General features: G+C 46.4%; 2 protein-coding genes across 2 annotated transcripts in view; one reads left to right on the top strand and one right to left on the bottom strand.

The window, feature by feature from the left end:
- Positions 1-1,639: 1,639 nt before the first annotated feature.
- Positions 1,640-5,465, bottom strand: LOC308154309 (tripartite motif-containing protein 16-like; the record flags this gene model as incomplete). The annotated part of the gene is made up of 5 exons (XM_080527473.1): positions 1,640-2,163; positions 3,594-3,753; positions 4,037-4,270; positions 4,428-4,523; positions 4,890-5,465. The coding sequence occupies 5 exons, from the start codon at positions 5,463-5,465 to the stop codon at positions 1,640-1,642; spliced, it is 1,590 nt and encodes a 529-aa protein (XP_080383599.1).
- A 4,271-nt stretch (positions 5,466-9,736) lies between these two features.
- Positions 9,737-18,778, top strand: part of LOC308154308 (condensin complex subunit 3-like) — a gene marked incomplete at both ends in the record, with an annotated part of 25,339 nt that continues 16,297 nt past the window's right edge. The window contains 6 exons of the mRNA XM_080527472.1: positions 9,737-9,844; positions 13,590-13,823; positions 14,575-14,803; positions 15,705-15,850; positions 16,347-16,431; positions 18,025-18,217. Coding sequence (XP_080383598.1) covers positions 9,737-9,844; positions 13,590-13,823; positions 14,575-14,803; positions 15,705-15,850; positions 16,347-16,431; positions 18,025-18,217 — 995 coding nt within the window. The remainder of the gene's footprint in view (positions 9,845-13,589; positions 13,824-14,574; positions 14,804-15,704; positions 15,851-16,346; positions 16,432-18,024; positions 18,218-18,778) is intronic.

Here is an 18,778-nt window from a genome sequence, read left to right as displayed (position 1 = left end):
TCTGTTGCTCACCTCACCTCAGTTCTGTCTCTATTGCTCTCCTCTCCTGTTGTCTGTCTCTCTATTGCTCTCCTCTCCTGTTGTCTGTCTCTCTGTTGCTCTCCTCTCCTGTTGTCTGTCTCTCTGTTGCTGTCCTATTGTCTGTCTCTCTGTTGCTGTCCTATTGTCTGTCTCTCTGTTGCTCTCCTCTCCTGTTGTCTGTCCGAATATCGGTTGTTAAGTCGCGACGTGTTTCCGGGTCCAAAGTTGGCTGAGGCGCTGTCTTCGAAATGCCGCAATAATAATAATAAATTATATTTATATAGCGCTTTTCCGAGGCTCAAATACCCTGACAATATGGGGAAACAGGAAAGTGCTGTGTCCCTTGTTGTATGAATAGATCCGAGTCTAAAAAACGATTAAACTGTCATTATACCGCTGTAGTACACTGGTATTCTGGTGCGGAGAATTTCTGGTTTGGACCCGGAAATTGTAAAACGTCACGTTTGACGTCAGACTTAACAACCGGATATTCAGGGCTCTCAAGTCTCACGCATTTTTTTATTTTTACTACCCCTAGTGGTAGTGGCCCTAGGCTGCAGCCTAGGTAAGCCTATAATCTGCGCATGCTCGGGCGCATTTTTTGCGCCCCGACCGAGAAATAGGAGACAGCCAATTGGAGAGCTGCTACAGCCCATGTGTAAGCCAAAAGTATTTGGACTGCCATAGACTGCCATTCGGCCGGCGTCCCGGACTCCTCCCCTATGTATTTTCACAGTGAATTTTACACACACACAGATAAAGTGTTTATTGTATTGGAGGATTTTTTAATTTTTTTAATTTATATATATATTTTTATTATGTATTGGAGGATTTTTAATGAATGCTGATAGGCGCCGACAGAATATCAGCCGCATTTTATGAATAAACAATGTTTATTTTTAAAAATCTTTTACAAGTAGCAACTAGGAAGTGGGGCTGCGTTGGAAGGTGGGGGCGGCGCCCTAGCGCCCTCTATTGGCCAGCCGCCACTGGTAGTAGATATAACCCCTCATGTGGTCGAGCACCGAATGTGTTGAGCGTTTATCGCTGGAACCAAGAATGACAGTAGATGGGAGCCGCAATGATCAGAATGCACTGCTCTATAATTATAATCGATAACCTAATTTAAAGTAATTATGTTACTGTTAATATTCAAGTTTATTATAGTTTTATCTTACACATCACAATAAAAGAGTGTCAACAGCGTGTTCACTCCCTCTGAACGATAAATAATTTAAGGAGTTTGTGTTTAGTTATCATACAAAGTTACAGTTACACCTTGTGATAATTTAATTAAAAAAATAAAACAATTTATTCATAAATTCAAGGCAAATTCAAGGCACTGAAAATGAAAACTCAAACAAAAACACACATTTTATTAATCTGTTTATGAGTTTATGAATCAGAACATAATATGCATAATGTAATTCACTATCAGATCTGTGCATGAGGACATTCTACACATGAGACCCCTTAAGGAAGTTGAAGCTGAGTTGAAGCTGAAGGCAAAAGAGGGGGTCCAACCCAGTACCACCAAGGTGTGCCTAATAAAGTGGCCGGTGAATGTATCTCCAAATCACAGGTTAGTTGATAATAAAGCATCACTCTTATGGGACCTCTACTCCAGCTCACACAGCTCAACTCTGGCCCCACTACTTAACCAAAGCCCAGGATAGAGGGGCTGAGTGAAAGTGGTCTGGACTCTGTGGAGGAGGGTCATTGTGTCAGAGGAGACGCTGTAGAAGGACAGAGTACCTGCCCTGTGATCCAGGTACACTCCTACTCTGGAGGACTGAGGGCCTGATACTGCAGTATTTACATTATTGTGTATGAATTTATAACCACCTCTCTGGCATTCTAAACTCCAGGACTTGTCATAACATCCAAAATAAGAGTCATGACCTGACCTGTTTATGTCTTTATATGACACTGCTGTTTCCAGCGACCCACCTCTCCTCTCAACCTCCCAGTAACAGCGTCCTGACAGACCCTCTCTACACAGCACCTGAGCACAGTCAGTGAATCTCTCTGGATGATGAGGATATGACTGGGCTGGGCTCATACGTGTCACCTTCCTGTTCCCCTCAGACAGAGAGAGGTCGCTGTATGCTGTGTTTGGATCCAGTGTGAGCCGACAGGAATCTGGGAGAAGAGCAGAGCAGAGACCAAATCAGAGGAATAAGGAGAGTCAGATATCTAGTCTGTCTCTGATGATGTTCTGCCTCTCCTAGACCTCCCTAGTTATATCTCAGGTGTGTGGAGAGGATCAATGGAGAGAGAATGTCAGCTACTTCAGGATAAAGAGACTCACATTGAAAGAACTGGGCTCTGTTCTTGGGCTCTGGTGGCAGCAGTGGCGGCTGGCCGATAGAGGGCGCTGGGGCGCCGCCCCCACCTTCACTTCCTAGTTCCCCACCTTCACTTCCTAGTTGCGATTTGTAAACGTTTTTTAAAAAAAATAAACATTGTTTATTCACAAAATGCGGCTGATATTCTGTCGGCGCCTATCAGCATTCATTAAAAATCCTCCAATACAATAAACATTGTATCTGTGTGTGTGTAAAATTCACTGTTAAAATACATAGGGGGAGGCGTTGGGGCGCCGGTCAATGCCAGTCTATGGCAGGCCGAATACTCTTCGCTTACACGTGAGCTGTAGCAGCGCTCCAATTGGCTGTCTCTATTTCTAGGCCGGGGCGCAAAAATGTGTGTCCTTGAATATCCGGTTGTTAAGTCTGACGTCAAACGTGACGTTTTGCAATTTCCGGCTTTTACAAAAAAAAAAACAATGTGGTGGTCTGTAAACTGTGCAGAAATGAAATGGCCTATCACAGGAGTACATCTGCAATGAACGAGCACCTCAAGCGAAAGCATCCTGGAGCTCTTTGTGAAGACAGCCGCAAGATACCACCGTAAGTCAGCGTTGTATTTCTGTTCACTTTTCCGGCCGTGTATGAGTGAAAAATGGATAGCTACTAGCTAATGTTACACAAGCAATGTAGCTCACCACAGTTTGTATGTCTTGTCTTCTGGTGTTAGTAATAATATATGACCTATAGTCAGTCGCAATGGTCCAAAATTCAAGTGCTTCGTAACACAGACGGGGTGAATTTCATGAATGAAAGTGAAAGTTCTGTCACAAAACGCCGTTACGTATCCTCACACATGTTTAAGTGGGTATTGCGTGGGTAAAGTGAAATTACGTCTTTGTTTTGAGCGCCAGTGCGCGGTTTATGCACGTGCACGCGGGAAAAAAAATCGTGCGGGCCGCGCGCGCGAAAGAGGACCCCCCCCCGCCACTAATGTCAAAAATCCTGGAGGAAACACTGCTGTGCCTCACCCAGAATTTTTTGCACCAGCCGCCACTGGGTGGCAGTAATACATCTACCAAATTCATTACGGACACATTAACACACACACACACACACACACACACACACACACACACACACACACACACACACACACATAAAGAGAGAGAGAAAGCATTCAGATTATAACCATGTTTATGTTAATGTCATTGAATTGGTCTAAAAATGGTTCTGTGAAGAGAATTTTTGTTTTCAGCCCACCTGTAGTTGAGATCTTGGGCCATCCCTTTTTTAGGATGTGGTCTAGTTTCTCTCTCAGCTCAGACACAGCTTCACTCACATCTCCAAAGTACTGAAGAGGACGGACAATGATGCTGGGTACGTCTGAAGATACACTGGGACTGGAGAGAGACTGATAACTCTGGAGAGAGAGAGAGAGAGAGAGAGAGAGAGAGAGAGAGAGAGAGAGAGAGAGAGAGAGAGAGAGAGAGAGAGAGAGAGAGAGAGAGAGAGAGAGAGAACAAGAGGATTAATTACATGAACAGGAAGCAGCTTTCAGTATTCCAGATGGAGTGGTAGTTGCAGTGTAGTGACCTGGAGGATCCATGGAGAGGTAGTTGCAGTGTAGTGACATGGAGGATACATGGAGTGGTAGTTGCTAGTGACCTGGAGGATACATGGAGTGGTAGTTGCAGTGTAGTTACCTGGAGGAAATGGATGTGATCCTCTGTGTGTGAAAGCTGCTCCAGCTCAGCGTCTCTCCTCCTCAGCTCAGCGATCTCCTGCTCCACTCGCTCCACGAGTACATGAGCCTGACTCACTGCTGCCTTCTGCTGGGCTCTGATCAGCTGCTTCACCTCAGAGAGCCTTCTCTCAATGGAGCGGATCAGCTCAGTAAAGATCCTCTCACTGTCCTCCACTGCTGCTTGTGCAGAGCGCTGTTAGGACACACATAGAGAGAGAGAGACAGACAGACAGACAGACACACACATACACACACACACACAGAGAGAGACAGAGAGTGTGTGATTGGAGTGTGACCTGCTGACTAGAAGAGAGTAGTGAAATGGTGCGTCTCCTCTGGTCAATACTCACTGTGAGAGACTCCACACCCTGTTGGAGCTCCCTCAGGTCCTTCTCTCTCTCCTGGACTCTCTGCTGGACTTTCTGCTGACTCATCCCCAGCTGCTTCTGTAGACAAACACACTTTATTACAGCAGGCTATGGAAGCAGACATCATGAGTTTTACAGACAGAGAGAATAGGAGTCTAGACAGGACATGCAGGGTGTCTTTAGTTAATAATTCTACCTGTGACAACCTGCGTGACAAGAACTAGATTGTAAAACAATAACAACATCAACCTTTACCCTCTCCAATACACCAACATAGTAGTGTGGAAGAGACTATGGATCTTTTATTGTACAATAATTGAATATGGTCCCATATCAGTTCAAATCAGTCATCGTCCTATGTTTTTATATTTAAACAAGATTGAATAGCCTTACTAACTTCAGTTCTACATTTATCAGTCACCAGTGAGAAGCTCAGGTTCTTACCTGCTTCTCATTCCTTTCTGTTGCAGCTGAGACTGTATCATGGCCTTTATGTTCATCCTTGTAACACAGCACACAGATACACAGCTGATCAGTACGGCAGAAAACATTCAACGCTACTCCATGACGAGAGCAGAGCTTCTCCTCCAGTTGTGTGGAGGCTTTGACCAGCTTGTGCTTCTTAAAGGCAGGAGATTCATAGTGAGGCTGGAGGTGAGTCTCACAGTAAGAGGCCCGACAAACCAGACAGGACATGAGGGCTTTCTGCTTTCTCCCAGTGCAGAAGTCACACACCACATCTCCAGGTCCAGCATAACAGTGAGCAGGAGGAGCAGCTTGGAGTCCTGACTTCTTCAGTATATTCACTAATTCAGCCAACAGAATGTTTTTCCTCAGAACAGGCCTGGAGACATAGCTTTCCTTGCACAGGGGGCAGCTGTATGCGCCCTTCTGATCGTCCTGATTCCAGTAGCCCTTAATACAGCCCATACAGTAGCTGTGTCCACAGGGAATAGTCACCGGATCCTTCAGTAGATCCAGACAGATTGGACAACTCACTGTGTCCGTGCTCTCTGCCATTTTGCTGCACACACTAGACTGAACAGCAGAGAAAGAACGAGAAGTTTTGTTTCTATAGAAGTGTTTGTGTTCGTGGGTGGGAACACTTCCTGGTTAGCTGTAGAGGGTGTGGTGTGGGACAGAGGCCAGGGAGAGCATGGCTGTTCAAACATTCCACACTGCTGACTGATCATGTTGATTCAATATAAGATGTCCTCTACCGCCATCTAGAGGACATTCCATGTAATTGCAATGAGAAGCATTATCTACGGAAGCCCTGAAGGGTGAAATAAAACAACAACAAAAAGTGTAGCTCCAAAAACAGTATTTATTCACCATCACCTGAATATAGTAGAGCAAATGAAAATAAGGTTTCCCCCCCTTTTTTTAAATAATCAAAATCACACCTCTCATGGATCTGATTATAAATGATAAAGTTGTTATGTATCATTTTCAACGTATGCATAATTCACTATCAGATCTGTGCATGAGGACATTCTATACATGAGACCCCTGATCTGGGAACAGCACCACTGGCTGAGGGTGAGATACTCAACACAACACCCTGTATTGCATCACGATTGCATCACGCAATCCCTGCAGATTAATTCAAGTGCGCTTTCAAGCTGTTGATCTCCAATTCTGCCACATCCCAAAGGTGTTGTCTACTGGATTCAGATCCGGTGACTGGGAAGGCCACTGAAGAACACTGAACTCATTGTCATGTTCATGAATCCAATTTGAGACGACTTTAGCTTTGTGACACGGTGCATTATCATGCTGGAAGTAGCCATTAGGAGAGGGGTACATTGTGGCCATGAAGGGATGCACGTGGTCAGCAATAGGCTATGGCATTCAAGCGAAGATTAATTGGTATTAACGGGCCCAAAAACACCATTACACTACCTCCGCCAGCTTGGACTGTACACGTGTTCCTAATAAAATGTTTAGCCATATACCTATACATACCTATACCCATATGCCTATATACTGTATATACAGTCTATTTATTTAATAGTCTATGTAGGTCCTGTGCTACCCTGTGATATTATGTTCTTTTGATCTATTATTAGATTAGATTACACTTTATTGTCATCGCAGAGTACAAATACTATACAACGAAATGCAGTTTAGCATCTAACCAGAAGTGCAAATAGTGATATAAGGGCATAATATAAATAGAACAAGAATGGTAGTGATAAGTAACTATGTAATATACAGTATGTGCAGAGGTAGTATTGTAAACATCAGTATAGCACGACCACCTATTCCAACGCGCTGTGAGTTTGCCGCGCTGTGCCCCTGCCGCGCTGTGCCCCTGCCGCGCTATGAGCCTGCCGCGCCGTGAACCTGCCGCGAGGAGGAGGAGGAGGAGGAGGAGGAGGCAGCGCGGCGCGCGCACACATCCCTCAGCGAGATTCCGACCTCTCGCGTGAGCGACAGTTGAGATTTGAAAAAGAGGCGCCAGGTCGGAGAAACAGCAAAGCGGCTTTTGTCGTCAACAAAAGTAAGAATTATCCTGAACTATTGTGTCTTAATGTCCTGCACTGTATGTAACCTATACATGACGTTACGTTAGTCTGTATGTAACCTATACATGACGTTACGTTAGTCTGTATGTAACCTATACATGACGTTACGTTAGTCTGTATGTAACCTATACACGATGTTACGTTAGTCTGTATGTAACCTATACACGATGTTACGTTAGTCTGTATGTAACTTATACACGATGTTACGTTAGTCTGTATGTAACCTATACACGATGTTACGTTAGTCTGTATGTAACCTATACACGATGTTACGTTAGTCTGTATGTAACCTATACACGATGTTACGTTATTCTGTATGTAACCTATACATGACGTTACGTTAGTCTGTATGTAACCTATACATGACGTTACGTTAGTCTGTATGTAACCTATACACGATGTTACGTTAGTCATACATGTCATGTTACTGCTTTAGTTTAACGTAAACTGGCGTGTAAACACATTAGCGAACATCCCTGTAGTAAGTAGTGGGTTAGCTACCCCGGGTAGCTACGAGGGTGTTCTGCTGCTCGTACTTCTCGCGAGACCAGAGAGAACAACACACATGTAATCACATGTCATGTCCCTGCTGCAACTCGTGCCCGGTGAGACCAGAGAGAACACACACATGTAATCACATAAACATACAGAGAGAACATACATGTAATCACATGACCAGAGAGAACAGACATGTAATCACATGTGACCAGAGAGAACAACACACATGTAATCACATGACCAGAGAGAACACACACATGTAGTCACATGACCAGAGAGAACAGACATGTAGTCACATGACCAGAGAGAACAGACACATGTAATCACATGACCAGAGAGAACACACATGTAATCACATGACCAGAGAGAACACACATGTAATCACATGACCAGAGAGAACAGACATGTAATCACATGACCAGAGAGAACAGACATGTAGTCACATGACCAGAGAGAACACACATGTAATCACATGACCAGAGAGAACAGACATGTAATCACATGACCAGAGAGAACAGACATGTAATCACATGACCAGAGAGAACAGACATGTAATCACATGACCAGAGAGAACAGACATGTAATCACATGACCAGAGAGAACAGACATGTAATCACATGACCAGAGAGAACAGACATGTAATCACATGACCAGAGAGAACAGACATGTAATCACATGACCAGAGAGAACAGACATGTAATCACATGACCAGAGAGAACAGACATGTAATCACATGACCAGAGAGAACAGACATGTAGTCACATGACCAGAGAGAACAACACACATGTAATCACATGACCAGAGAGAACAACACACATGTAATCACATGACCTGAGAGAACAGACACACATGTAATCACATGACCAGAGAGAACAGACATGTAATCACATGAACAGAGAGAACACACATGTCATTACTTGTCATGTCCCTGCTGCTTTAGTTCAGTGGAAACTTCAAACTTGTGTGTAAATGGACTGACTTATACAGCACCTTATTCCAAAGCGCTTTACAACAATGGCCTCTCTCTAAAGCACTTTGAGCTGCAACGTTTGCAGGAGTTATTATTATTATTATTATTATTATTATTATTATTATTATTCACCCATTAACACACACACGTATCCATAAATAGCGGCAAGCTACCATGCAAGGCGCCGGCCAGCTCATTACATTGGGAACAAATTGGGATTCAGTGTCTTGCCCAAGGACAACCTGACATGTGGCCAGCCAGGGTTCGAACTGCCGACCTTGCGATCATTAGACCCCGGCTCTACCTCCTGCTGCGCCGCAGCCACCCAAACTTGTGTGTAAACACATTAGCGAACGTCCCTGTAGTGTCCCCCCACCCCCAGAGACAGATCTGTAGTGTCCCCCCACCCCCAGAGACAGATCTGTAGTGTCCCCCCCACCCCCAGAGACAGATCTGTAGTGTCCCCCCACCCCCAGAGACAGATCTGTAGTGTCCCCCCACCCCCAGAGACAGATCTGTAGTGTCCCCCCACCCCCAGAGACAGATCTGTAGTGTCCCCCCACCCCCAGAGACAGATACGATGTTTGTCTGTTTCTCGTATCCGGTGAGACCAGAGAGAGAGAGAGAGAGAGAGAGAGGCTAAGCTAAGGTGGGGTTGTGACATAAACTAGGCCTGCTAGCTAGCAGACAAAGGTATCGAAGGACTGTAGTTGTATTGCACGAGAGAAGTATGTTATGATATATATTTCAATACCGTGAACTGAAACTATGCAGCTTTAAACTAGTTTGCAGTAGGCCTAACTTTAGCTAGATTGGTAGTAGCCAACAGTAGTACCGGAACCACTGTGTTGTTGAGACGATCTAGCCGGTAAGAAAACAGCTTTAGACTTTGGATATAATCTCACTATAATAATAATAATAATAATAACCTTTATTTGTATAGCACTTTTCCTGCAAACGTTGCAGCTCAACGTGCTTTAACAAAATAAATAAGAATTACTATAAGATTTAATCAAGTAAGTACATTACATACAAATATATAGATTCATCAACTAACATTAATGTCATTTAAAGTCATTTTAAGGCAATATTAAAAAGATGGGTTTGACTTGAAAATATGTACTGAGGTTGCGTCCCTAATAAAAACTGGCAGTGCATTCCACAATCTGGCTGCATAAAATGAGAATGCAGCCTCACCAAATCTCTTCTTTTGTGCACGTGGTACACAGAGAAAACCATTGTACGGCTGACAACGCTTTCAAAAGTAACGTGTGCGTCCAGGAGAGTTAAAGATGGCGGCAGGCGGAGACCTGGAGATCAAGGAGGCGTTCCAGCGGGCCCAGAAGGGCCACACCAACAGAGCCAAGCTGGTGGCCAGCCTCAAGGCCCGCTACAGCAAGGTAGGCAGGGTTCCCACGGGTCCTTGAAATCCTTGAAAGTTTGTGAATTTGAGAGAAAAAAAATCAAGGTCTTAAAAGTTTTTGAAAATAGACATGGGTCATTGAAAGTGCTTGAATTCTCCTCTCTCCCTCCCTCTCTCTCTGTCTCTCTCTCCAAAACTTTTTTTTTTCAAAAATGTTTTACTCGTCAACTAGTTCTGTCTCAAACTATGCCGTGTTGGGTCCTTGAATTTGAGGGAATTGAGTCTTGAAAGGTGCTTGAAAGGTGCTTGAATTTGATGTTTCAGAAGGTGTGGGAACCCTGGGTAGGTTGAATGATTGCATACATTTACATGTTTGGCATTTAGCAGACGCCTTATTCCAAAGCGACTTACAATCAATACATTTGACTAAGGAAGTGAATCATCAATTCACCAGTTCTAGCAGGAGGCGTAATCTAGCTCAGGCCCGGGGGCCACTTGCAGTCGTCGTGAAAACGTTTTATTTTTGTTGCTGGTGAGACAGTACAAGGGGGACACTGAAGAGACAGTACAAGGGGGGCAGTAGAGTCTTAGGAGGCATAGGGCCCTATTATGCACTTCATAAGTCTTAAGCAATAAGACGAGGCGGTAGATCTAAACTTAAGACGTGGAGTCGTGGTCACGGCCACTTTGCTATTATGCGTGCGGTAGTGGGCGCCTAAGACCCGGCGCTAAGCCCAGAAATTAGTCATGGGTGTGTTTTGGGCGTCTTCTCAATCAACCCAATCAGCGTGCCAGGTGCCATTCCCTTTAAGAACCGGCTGCGTTAAGTCATGAGCGCTATGCTATTATGCAGTTCATAGGCGCTAGACTTCATGCACGTTTTGAAACACGAGCGCGCCTCCGCGGTTTGCGCATGCGCGCTGACCCACTTCTTAAGAAGTCTTACGTCTTATGTGTGGGCGCCTAGCGACACCTGCATAATAGCAGTAGCGTGTATGAAGCGCATAATAAGGGTGGCGGTAGGTCTTAACCTGGCGGTGCCCTTTGTCTGCAAATTGTCCAAAAACGACAGTGGCTTTTTAAATGTTTATTTAACCTTTATTTATACAGGTAAAAAACACATTGAGCCCCAAGGGATCATTTTCAAGTGTGACCTGTTCACAGGCATACAACAACAACGTCCACCACAAACAAATACAATACAAAACCTGGCCTACATAGTCTAAAACTAAACTAAAACTACATAGTCTGAAAATAAAACTAGTCTAAAACAGACTAAGATAGTCTAAAACTAAACTAAAACTAGACAGCTAAAGAGCTAGGGACAGGGGTCAGCAATGGGCAAAAGGGAGGGTCAACTCAATTGCAAGAACAAATCATAGACTTGCACTGTATGTCTCTCAACAAGAGCGTGAAACTGGAAAGAGGGATCAGATGAGACAGTTTCAGACTCTGCTGTAAAGAATTACAAGAGGAAGAGGCTGCAAATGAGAACGCCCTCTTGCCTTTCATGGTCCGGACCAAGGAGATGGAGCTTTGCCTAGTCTTTATGTCAGAGACTGTCTGCTCGTGATTGAACTGTTTTTGGGGACCTTATTGAGTCAAGCTGTGGGGCTCGTTTATTTATTTATTTTCTTACAAATTCAGCCCGAACACGCTGGAGTTAACGAACGAATCAGGGGCTTTATTATTGATTTTGTCGCACCGCCGAATTCGATTCCATTGTTTTGAATGAGACCCAATGAGACAATGCACACGGCGTGCGATGCGATATTGTCGCACGACAACATTCGATTCTCCATTCACATTCATTCATTCATTGGTGTGAATTGAGAATCGAATGTTGTCGTGCGACAAAATCGCACGCCGTGTGCATTGGCCTTTATTCTGGTATTGAACGCATACCAATCGAGGCTGGTGGAGGTAGCGCATTGGAGGCTCATTGTGATGAGGTCAAACGTGTGTGACACCATTCCTCATTCCATTCTGTGCATTACCATTAGGGGTGTAACGGATCACCTAACTCACGGATCGGATCGTGTCACGGATTTTGAGTCACGGATCGGATCATTTTTCGGATCAGCACAAAACATTTTTTTTTTTTATAAAAACAACATTTTCCTTGAATTCTGTAAAAACACCACTTTTAATGTGTGAAACAAAAAAACAACATTCAAGATGTCAAAACTGATATATATATCACATATATATAACATCTATATATAACAACATATATATAACAACATATATATATATATATATAACATCACTGCTGCAATCTGGTTGCCAAGTGAAACCTAACTTTACCTAAATAATAAAGTGAAATCCTTTAAACATGGTAAGAAAAAAAAGTAAATAAAGCAAAGCAGCCTCAAGCTTATAACTTCATATTCATTTTCAAAAAGATGAGGATGTCCACATTGTCTGGGGAGAGGGCAGACCCGTCAGTCACTATGTCTCCTGCTGTGGAGAACACCCTCTCGCTAGGAACTGAAGTAGCCGGCACAGCCAGGTAGCGTCTTGCCATCATGGCAACGTGAGGGTACACACCGTAACTTTCTTATCGACCTCCCTCCTTCCATCATTATTATAAGTAACAGGGAAGCCAAAGTGCTCCCATACATGTGATTTCAATGACGAGGGAGGCCTTTCCAGTTCGCCAACGTAGCACTCGCCATGATACTTGTTGCTGTGGATTCCCAGCTTCACGTGGAGTGAGTACGTAACAGAGTACTTTTTTTGTGTGTTTACACAATCACCCAGGCTGCTTAGCGGGTGATATGACGTGATATAAGTGGGACAGAGATGAGTGAATGAATGTTGTTGTCAACTCAGTACGCATGCAGAGAGTGAGAATAAAGCGCACATGATTGTTTTTCTACAGGTTACATTTGAATGAATGAATGGTCTTTATTGTCATTGCTACAGTACAGGTACCAAACAACGAAATTTAGGAGGGGTGGCTCCCCTGGTGTTAGGAAAGAAAAAAAAGAAAAAAAAAAAAAAAAAAAAAATTGCTATTGATCCGCGGTACACATGCGTTCCGAACCGTGGAGGGCGATCCGAACGGATCACGGATTATCCGTGATCCGTTACACCCCTAATTACCATGAGCCTGTCCTCCGATTTCTACCTCCACCAGCCTCCCCAGATTCATACATCATTGGTTACAGCCAGTTCACTACTAACAGAGCCTACACTGTTGATATTACTGAGGCTGCGTTCGTAAATTCGCTCTGGAAATCAGATCGGAACTCACGGAATGCCTCTTGTCCAATCAAATTACTTGGTCCCTTTATGACGTTGAACCCAGTGTGCGCTGCGGCGAATTTACGAACGCAGTGTGACTGAAAGAAAAAAGCCCTCACAATATTCTGTTTTTGATTTTAAAAAAACTTTTAATGTTGTTTTATAGGACCATGACTACTTGCCCCTAACCATTTCTTTACAAAACCAATTAAAATAGTGAATATTTTATACCACCGCTCATCCGTGATCAGACTTTGCTGAGGTGCTGGAACTGAAGAGTATCAAATAGAGTGGAAAATAACAGCATCAAACACTCAAATCTGTGCAAAAAAACCGTAGTTTATTGCAAGCTTTCGGTCATAGACCGTCTTCAGGCATATATATTGAAACACTCTATTGATACTCTTCACTTCCATTCTTCAGAAACTAAACTACATTGTTTGAGTTTGGAGTGTGCGGAGGCTGTTATTTTGCACTTGACAAAACCAATTAAAATAATGTGTTTTTGTTTTCACCATCCTGACGCTGTCTAGCTGGAGGACAAGACGGTGTTCCACCAGGAGTTCCTCCACTACCTGAAGTATGCCATGATCGTGTACAAGCGCGAGCCCGCGGTGGAGCACGTCATCGAGTTTGTGTCCAAGTTCGCCACGAGCTTCGAGTCTCCCCCGAAGGAGGGGGAGGAGGAGGAGGAGGAAGATGATGAGGAGGAGGAGGAGGAGGAGGAGCACCCTTTCCTGAGCTACATGTTCACCTTCCTGCTGGAGGTATTTTAACACAACACACACAGCCCTAACGCACACACACACACACACACACAGCCCTAACGCATGCACGCGCACACACACACACACACACACACACAGCCCTAACGCACGCTCACACACACACAAACACAGCCCTGTCGCACGCACACACACACACACACAAACACAGCCCTAACGCACACACACACACACACACAGCCCTAACAAACACACACACACACACACAGCCCTAATGCACACACACACACACACACACACACAGCCCTAACAAACACACACACACACAGCCCTAACGCACGCACACACACACACACACACACACACACAGCCCTAACGCACACACACACACACACACACACAGCGGTCTATATTGAACAAGAATACTATGAACTACATGGTGAACATATCTCAGCGATGTTTCAGGATTTCCAGTTTTTTTTTCTTCTCTCTCTTAACGTTCTCTCCATCCCTGTTCTCTCTCTCCCCCCCACCCTCATTCCTCCCTCACTCCATCTTTCCCCCACCCTCATCCCTCCCTCCCTCCCTCTCTCTCTCCACCCTCATCCCTCCCTCCCTCCACCCTCAACCCCTCCATCCCTCCCTCCCTCTCTCTCTCCACCCTCATTCCTCCCTCACTCCATCTCTCCCCCACCCTCATCCCTCCCTCCCTCCCTCTCTCTCTCCACCCTCATCCCTCCCTCCCTCCACCCTCAACCCCTCCATCCCTCCCTCCCTCCGGCCGCCCCCTCAGTCCCACAAGGCCAACAGCCACGCGGTGCGTTTCCGCGTGTGTCAGCTGATCAAGAAGCTGCTGGGCAGCATGGCCGCGAACGCCCTGATCGATGACGACCTGTTCGACAGCATCCACCAGGCCATGCTGCTCCGCGTCACCGACAAGTTCCCCAACATCCGCATCCAGGCCGCGCTCGCCATGACCCGCCTGCAGGAGCCCCAGAACCCAGACTGTCCCACCATTAAAGGTACTGTCTGTCTGTCCCACCATTAAAGGTACTGACCGTCTGTCTGTCCCACCATTAAAGGTACTGACTGTCTGTCCCACCATTAAAGGTACTGACTGACTGTCTGTCCCACCATTAAAGGTACTGACTGACTGTCCCACCATTAAAGGTACTGACTGTCTGTCCCACCATTAAAGGTACTGTTTGTCTGTCCCACCATTAAAGGTACTGACTGACTGTCTCACCATTAAAGGTACTGACTGACTGTCCCACCATTAAAGGTACTGACTGACTGTCTCACCATTAAAGGTACTGACCGACTGTCTCACCATTAAAGGTACTGACTGTCTGTCCCACCATTAAAGGTACTGACCGACTGTCTCACCATTAAAGGTACTGACTGACTGTCCCACCATTAAAGGTACTGACTGACTGTCTCACCATTAAAGGTACTGACCGACTGTCTCACCATTAAAGGTACTGACTGACTGTCTCACCATTAAAGGTACTGACCGACTGTCTCACCATTAAAGGTACTGACCGACTGTCCCACCATTAAAGGTACTGGAGGGGGAGGGAGGGAGGGAGGAGGAGGAGGAGGAGGAGGAGGAGGAGGGAGGGAGGGAGGGAGGAGGGAGGGAGGTGAGAGAGGAGGAGGGAGGAGGGAGGGAGGTGAGAGAGGAGGAGGGAGGGAGGTGAGAGAGGAGGAGGGAGGGAGGGAGGTGAGAGAGGAGGAGGGAGGGAGGGAGGTGAGAGGGAGGGAGGGAGGGAGGTGAGAGAGGAGGAGGAGGTGAGAGAGGAGGTCTCTCTCCCTGCCTAGCCTACCTGTTGATCCTGGAGAATGACTCACACTCACACACACACACACACACACACACACACACTATAAACACACTGACCCTCCCTCCCTCCCTCCCTCTAGCCTACCTGTTGATCCTGGAGAATGACTCCAACGCAGAGGTGCGTCGTGCGGTGCTGTCCTGCATCGCCCCCTCCGCCCTCACCCTCCCCAAGATACTCAAACGCACCAGGGACGTGAAGGAGAACGTCCGCAAGCTGGCCTACCAGGTACACACACTCACACACTCACACACACACACACACACACACACACACACACACACAAACACCAGGGACGTGAAGGAGAATGTCCGCAAGCTGGCCTACCAGGTACACACACTCACACACTCACACACTCACACACACACACACACACACACACAAACACCAGGGACGTGAAGGAGAACGTCCGCAAGCTGGCCTACCAGGTACACACACACACACACACACACACAAACACACACACACACACACAAACACCAGGGACGTGAAGGAGAACGTCCGCAAGCTGGCCTACCAGGTACACACACTCACACACTCACACACTCACTCACACACACACACACACACACACACACACACAAACACCAGGGACGTGAAGGAGAACGTTCGCAAGCTGGCCTACCAGGTACACACACTCACACACACACACACACACACACACACGCGCGTTGGTAGTCTGGGTCAGGGAGAGTGAGGTTGTGTGTGTGTGTGTGTGTTTCAGGTTCTGGCTGAGAAGGTTCACGTCAAATCTCTGAGCATCGCCCAGAGGGTCAGTCTGCTGCAGGAGGGCCTGCACGACTCCTCAGGTACTGTGTGTGTGTGTGTGTGTGTGTGTGTGTGTGCGCAGGGCTTGACATTAAGCTTTTTCAGGTACTTGTCCTTCGGACAAGGTACACCTTTTCAACTGCTTGTTAACGCAAATATCTAATCAGCCAATCATGTGGCAGCAACTCAATGCATTTAGGCATGTAGACATGGTCAAGACGATCTGCTGAAGTTCAAACCAGCATCAGAATGGGAAATAAAGGTGATTTAAGTGACTTTGAACCTGGCATGGTTGTTGGTGCCAGACGGGCTGTTGCGTGATATTGTAGTGTCAATATGGACCAAAATCTCTGAAGAATGTTTCCAGCACATTGTTGAATCTATGCCACAAAGAATTAAGGCAGTTCTGAAGGCAAAAGAGGGGGTCCAACCCCAAGGTGTGCCTAATGAAGTGGCCAGTGAGTGTATGTGTATGCAAATAACACATTTGACTACTATTGATTTGATAATGATGTATCCTTAATTTTCAAATGTATTCAATATTTTGTAATTATTTAAAAACGTAACCCCTAACCCTAACCCTTTTAGATTAAGATTGGCCACAAAAGGGATGAATATCTAGGAATATTTACAAAAAATGTTTGTAACTATAGTCTCTCCCCAATGGGAGCAATCTTATTTGCTAGCTTTTGGATAGTAGCCTATCCTATATTCAAATTGAGAAATCTATAATTAGTGTCATTCTGAAGTTCGTATTGCGATGTGCTGGTCTTAAAACTTCAAACCTAAAATATACGATTGCATCGAACTACATGAAAATAAGCGGCATTGAGAAGAAGCGAATACGCGTTCACGTGAATGGCACTAGTGACAGGAGACCCTTAACACTATGGCTGCGTTCGTAAACTCGCTCTGGAATCTGATCAGCACTCATGGAATGCCTTTTGTTCAATCACGTATTTATGACGTTGAACTATGACGTTGACGCTCTGGCGCTCTGAGCGAATTTACGAACTATGACGATAACGAACTACGAGAGACTGAAATAGCGAGAATGAGGCGCGGAATCGCTTTGCTTGCTATTTTTTTGTACTATTCAGATCGGAAGGAGGAATTCATGTTTGCAGATATTAATACATATTGATTTCTTTTTTTGTTTTGACTTGTCCATCGGACAACTGCAGGAGGAAGTCCACTTGTCCGAACATAAAATGTACTTGTCCCGGACAAGCGGACAAGCCTTAATGTCGAGCCCTGGTGTGTGTGTGTGTGTGTGTCTCTCTGTGTGTCTCTCTGTGTGTCTGTGTGTCTCTGGGTGTCTCTGTGTGTCTCTGGGTCTCTCTGTGTGTCTCTGTGTGTCTCTGGATGCCTCTGTGTCTCTCTGTGTGTCTGTGTGTCTCTGTGTGTCTCTGTGTGTCTGTATGTCTCTCTGTGTCTCTCTGTGTGTCTGTGTGTGTCTCTGTGTGTCTCTGGATGCCTGTGTGTCTCTGGATGCCTCTGTGTCTCTGTGTGTCTGTATGTCTCTGTGTGTCTCTGTGTGTAGTATAGTTCTCCCCAGAGTAACCACGCTCTAACCGTCTCTTTAGGGTGCTGTATGTTGTCTAACGTGTGTGTGTGTGTGTGTGTGTGTGCAGAGCCGGTCAGGGAGGTGGTGCGCTCCTGCCTGCTGCCCGCCTGGCTGCGGCTGCTGCAGGGAGACGTGTTGGACCTGCTGCACAAGCTGGACGTGGAGAGCTGCAGCCAGACAGCCCTGGACACGCTGAGTGCCCTGCTGTCCTCCTCCCCCCCCCAGGGGGCGCTGCAGGACGCCATAGGGCTGGGGGACAGGTACACACACACACACACACACACACACACACACACACCCCCTGGACACGCTGAGCGCCCTGCTGTCCTCCTCCCCCCCCCAGGGGGCGCTGCAGGACGCCATAGGGCTGGGGACAGGTACACACACACACACACACACACACCCTGGACACGCTGAGTGCCCTGCTGTCCTCCTCCCCCCCCAGGGGGCGCTGCAGGACGCCATAGGGCTAGGGGACAGGTACACACACACACACACACACACACCCTGGACACGCTGAGCGCCCTGCTGTCCTCCTCCCCCCCCCAGGGGGCGCTGCAGGACGCCATAGGGCTGGGGGACAGGTACACACACACACACACACACACACACACACACACCCTGGACACGCTGAGCGCCCTGCTGTCCTCCCCCCCCCCCCCCCCCCCCCCCCCCCAGGGGGCGCTGCAGGACGCAATAGGGCTGGGGGACAGGTACACACACACACACACACACACACACACACACACACACACACACACCCAGGGCCTGCTGGAGGACGCCATAGGGCTGGGGGACAGGTACACACACACACACACACA

Source organism: Nansenia antarctica (assembly GCF_963989245.1).
Source record: "Nansenia antarctica genome assembly, chromosome: 3".
Classification (NCBI taxonomy): domain Eukaryota; kingdom Metazoa; phylum Chordata; class Actinopteri; order Argentiniformes; family Microstomatidae; genus Nansenia; species Nansenia antarctica.
Note: the sequence above shows the minus strand (reverse complement) of the source record. Positions and strands in the feature narration are given on the sequence as shown.